At 36.3% G+C, this 5177-nt stretch overlaps 1 protein-coding gene across 1 annotated transcript; it reads right to left on the reverse strand.

The window, feature by feature from the left end:
* Positions 1 to 466: 466 nt before the first annotated feature.
* Positions 467 to 2800, reverse strand: LOC113381441. The gene has a single exon (XM_026620349.1). It carries the CDS (start codon positions 2798 to 2800, stop codon positions 467 to 469), a length of 2334 nt encoding a protein of 777 aa, XP_026476134.1.
* Positions 2801 to 5177: the final 2377 nt, after the last annotated feature.

A 5177-nucleotide genomic window follows, 5' to 3' on the forward strand; every position in this document is an offset into this window, starting at 1 on the left:
TGCCCGATTGCCTAAATTTGAAACGTATTGTCCGAGTAGAAAAACAAACCTTTTACAGGTCCGACAACCTACACAGGTGCGGCGCAAACATTTTCCCCCGACTAAAAGGTTAGCCTTTTATACTTCTGAAAATACTCGAAATTGGTACATAGTGAACCTCATGATTAGGAAGGATAGAATTGCCAAAATAAATTCAAACTTTCATTCAGAGTAGATCGGTTACGGAAGCCTGACCTCGCGCCAGGGTCCCCCTCTCACGACCTACCACATTCACACGATCTAGATTGCGGAAGTTTTATTTTCGCGCCAGGGTCTAGATTTTTTGGACATTTACAAGAATCTTCCAGAGACTATGAGGGGTGTTCTCATCGCCCTGGAGATTGAAAATTTGGCAAAACTATATATAGAAGCAAATATATCATGAGATAGAAAAGTTTTTTTTTTGAAATGATAATTCAGATATAAACTATTGAATAGGTAGGGGGCATAGTTTGACAACAGGCCGCTTGATTAGGGTATTTCCCGTTTTTACCAATGCTACTCGAACCACTCCATCGGAGCCCGGAAAAACCTCTTCAACTCTTCCCAACCCCCAATGGAGCGGACGCGCATTCTCTTGTTTTACAACTACCAAATCACCCTTTTTAATAGGATTAGTGACTGTATTCCATTTCTGTCGGACCTGTAGCTCGGTTAGATATTCCACATTCCATCGCTTCCAGTAAGAAGCGACAATATGATCTAGCAATTGTTTTCTTTTAGTCAAATTCAAGTTTTCATAGTCAACGGGCAAATCCGACAGAGGCTCTTGCATTAAAAAGTGCGCAGGCGTAAGAGGCTGAGGGTCCGACGGATCATTGCTCAGCCAACATAACGGTCTTGAATTCAGTAAGGCTTCGATTTGATTGAGGACTGTATTAAACTCTTCGTAGGATAAAATTTGCAACCCTATAACTTTAAACAAATGGGTCTTCACTGATTTAATATTCGCCTCCCATATACCTCCAAAATGTGGGGCAAACGGTGGATTAAATTTCCATTCAATGTCATGTAAAACCAATAATTCATTGAAACGCTTTTTATACTCTTCGGAATTTAGGAGAAGGAATAAGGAATCAAGAGTATTTTTGGCTCCTATAAAATTGGTTCCACAATCGGAGTAAATACATTTAATAGGACCACGCCGGGCTAGGAATCGTTTCAAGCAATCTAAAAATGTATCGCTTGTTAAATCTGAAGCTAATTCGAGATGTATCGCCTTAGTGGCTAAACAGATGAACAAGCATATATAAGCCTTGTAGGTTCGAGCGCCTCTGTGACGACTCATGGAGATATTGAAGGGGCCTGCATAATCAACGCCGACGTTTAGGAAAGCTCTACTGGCTGTTATGCGCGGTACTGGTAAGTCGCCCATGAATGGAAAAATGGGTTTCGGATTCTGTCGAAAACAAGTTATACACTTGTGAAGACGATTACGAATTATTGCACGAGCCGACAAGATCCAATATTTTTGCCTCAATAAAGATAATACTAAGTTTGATCCAGTATGTAAATTATTAATATGGTAGTAATCTATGAGACAATTTACTACTTGGTCTTTTTTTGGCAAAAGAAGTGGATTGTTATTAGTTGTTAATCCTAATCTACCTTTAACGCGTAAACAATTATTAGAATCCAAAACCACATTTAGTCGGCAAAACTTCTTCGAACAAGACTTTCCGTTCGTTAATAGTTTGAATTCTTCGGGAAAATGATGTTCTTGGACTAAACGAATAATAATAACCTCGGCTTGTTTCAAATCTGAAGTCAAAAGTCGGTTTCGATTTGTTATAATTTTACAAAACTTCAATATATAAGCGAAAATTCTTACAAGTTTGCACCAATTAGAAAATTTTTGCGTTAATTCATATAAAGGATTGATCGGTGGTATGACACTCTTTACTATTAGAGCGTTAGCTTTTCTTTCTTGATCAATATCTCCGGAAGGTTCAACCGTTTTTGCAGGCCAAGTTGATATAGGACCATTCAACCAATCCGGCCCAAACAACCAATTCTTATGTTGGATAAAATCCTTAGGTCGAAGACCTCGAGAAACACAATCGGCTGCATTTTGATTAGAAGGAATGTGAAGCCATTGTGCATTAGGAATGAGATCCCGTATTTTTGTTACCCTATTGGCTACAAATGTTTTCCAACGAGTAGCCGGTCCTGCTAACCAGTGAAGGACAATCATAGAATCGGAAAAACAGTAAATAGAATCAAAATCTATACTATGTTGGTTATTCGTTAATATAAAATTCAGAAGTTTTGACAGTAAATGACAGGCACAAAGTTCAAGCCTGGCTAATGTTTGGTTTTTAATCGGTGTTACACGCGATTTTGAAATCAACAAGAAATTCGGATTGCCAAGAGATTTAATATAAACTACCGCTCCATACGCTTGCTCTGAACTATCCGCGAAACCAAATAATGAACATTTGTTTTGTTTTGATGTTTCGAGATAACGCGGAATCTGATAGTTATTAAGATGCTCTAATTCGGAATATACGGCTAACCATGATGTAATAATAAATGATGGTAATTCCTCATCCCAATCGATTTTTAATGTCCAAATTTTTTTCAATAATATTTTTATCTTAACAACTATCGGAGTTAGGAAACCCAGAGGATCCCAGATTCGCGCTATTACTGAAAGAAGTTGTCTCTTTGTCCATTTTCTCCACGTAAGCTTTATTTCGAATGAAAAATTATCTGATAAGGGATCCCATTTTAATCCCAATACCTTTGTAGAAGATTCCATTTGAAAATCCGATTTAGAGAAATGTTTATTTTGTACATCAGAATCAGAAAAAGTTTACGCAGATTAGAATTATTAGATTCCCACTTTTTTAATTCAAAACCACCAGACGATAATACAGTCTGCAAACCCTCGCAAATGGTTTTAGCGCTATCCAAGGAGTCGATACTTGTAACCACATCATCAATATAGACATCGTTCTCAAGAATTCTAGAAATAGATTGAGAATATTTGGAACATTCGTCTCGGGATAGTTGTTTGATGGTTCTGATAGCTTGAAAGGGAGATGATGATAGACCAAAAGTTACGGTATTTAATTCATAGATGCCAATGGGTGCATCGGGAAACGGTCTCCATAAGATTTTTTGATATTTTCTATCTTGTTTACGAACCCAAATATTACGATACATTTGTTTGATATCAGCTGTTAATGCTATAGGCCCGAAACGAAAATTTAGAAGGATTGAACAAATGTCGGTTTGTAATTTAGGACCAACATGCAAAATTTCGTTCAAGGAAGTGAATTCTGAATTTTTCGCAGATGCATCAAACACGACGCGTAAAGGCGTGAGGAACTTTCTTTTTCGACTGCGAAATGAGGAATATAATATCCATTTTTTATTTTAATAAAATCATCGACTTCCTGATCTACCGGACAATAATCGACAAAGGATAATTGGTTTTGAGTCAGGTAATCTTCTATAACGGCGGCATATTTTTTATGAAATTCGGGATATTTCAAAAATTTATTTTCAAGCATTTGGTATCGCTTTAAGGCTAAATGAAATGATTTGTATAAATTTCTGCCTTCACTTTTAAAAGGCAGCGCTACTACATATCGTCCATCTGGAGATCGCGTAGTAGTTGTAGTAAAATGGTTTTCGCATAAATCATCGTTAGAAGAGAGGATTATTTCGGGAATGTCTTCTAATTGTAAGAATTTATTCATTTGTAAATGGAAATCTGAATCTGAAACATTACATAAATTAGTAGAAGTGCCGGTATTTTCAAATAAATCAGGAATGGAACCTAATATTAGATAACCCAACCGGGTTTCTAGGGCCACAGGTAATCCTTTATCATTTTTAACTGATTAGTGCCAAGAATTTCGCCGAAAACATCGCAACCCAAAATTCCGTCGACCTCCTGGGGTGTATGAAAGTTAGGATCCGCTAAAGGATAATTCAGAAATGTTTTGATGGATGAAATCGGAATGGTAATTTGTGGTTGCTTTCCCACTATCTCGTGTACTACGTATGCACAGACCGATAACTGATAAGAATCAATTAAAGATTTCAAAGTGAAATTAACTAATCCAATAACTTTATGTGACGAATTGCCTAACCCGATCACTTGGGTTGATATTGGAAGAATTTGTAAATCAGCCTTTTTGCACCAAGTTAATGTCACAAAATTTCTATCGCTTCCCGAATCAATAATTGTACGTAATAAAATGTTTTCTTTTCTAGTAGTAACTTTTACTACTGCTGTCGGCAATATGGTAATATGATGTGCGATTTTGTTTTGATTAAATGCGCATAAAACCGTACTACCTGATTTGGAATTAGAAAGATTATTTTGATCCGTACTCGCAAAATTGCTACCAGTATGCAATAGCGAGTGATGTCGTTCGTTACATAATAAACAGGTTTTATTCGATCGACACGTAGTCGTTATCTTATGACCCAAACAATTGTCGCATAAGTTTAATTTTTGAATAAGGATCGCCTATCAGGTATACTCAATGAAGAAATTTGAACAAGTAAACACTCTGTGTGTTTCCCGACACACAAAGCATTTGTTATCATATTTATTTTTAACAAAAATGACCGGCTAATTTTAGTTTTTTTGTAATTGGGTTTGTCATTAGTGAAATTGTTGGTCATACCATATACTTGATTTTTTGCCTGTTGTGACTTTTGAAGAAAATGCAGGAGGTCTTGGTATTTGGAAACTCACCTTGATAAAAATGCTCGAATTTTTCTTGTAAAAACGGATCGAGTTTCGAGAATGCCAGTGACGTAATAAGGAAATCATAGGCGTCGGGAATATTCAATTGGGAGAGCGCTTGCACCGCGGTATCGAATTTTTCAAGGAATGAATTTATTTGTCCAGATGAAATGGTTTTGAATGACAATAGTTGTTTGAAATAATTGGTGGCTAAGTACCGTTTATTTTGGTATTTTTTTATGAGCGCTTCCCAAAGAATTTGATAATTATTTGCGGTCGGTAGTATAGAATGAAATATTTTTAAAACCGGACCCTGTAACGCTCCTTTTAAAAAATGAAATTTTGAAACATTATCTAACTCGGTATTTTCATGAATTAGTGAATTGAATGTTTCATAAAATAATGGCCATTGTTGAATATCTCCTGAGAA

Source organism: Ctenocephalides felis, unplaced genomic scaffold, assembly GCF_003426905.1.
Source record: "Ctenocephalides felis isolate EL2017-DRISC unplaced genomic scaffold, ASM342690v1 CF-g0.4_SCAFFOLD_02898, whole genome shotgun sequence".
NCBI lineage: Eukaryota > Metazoa > Arthropoda > Insecta > Siphonaptera > Pulicidae > Ctenocephalides > Ctenocephalides felis.

Coding starts and splice junctions, on each gene's coding strand:
- LOC113381441 (XM_026620349.1), bottom strand. CDS start 2,800: ATGGAATCTTCTACAAAGGTATTGGGATTAAAATGGGATCCCTTATCA.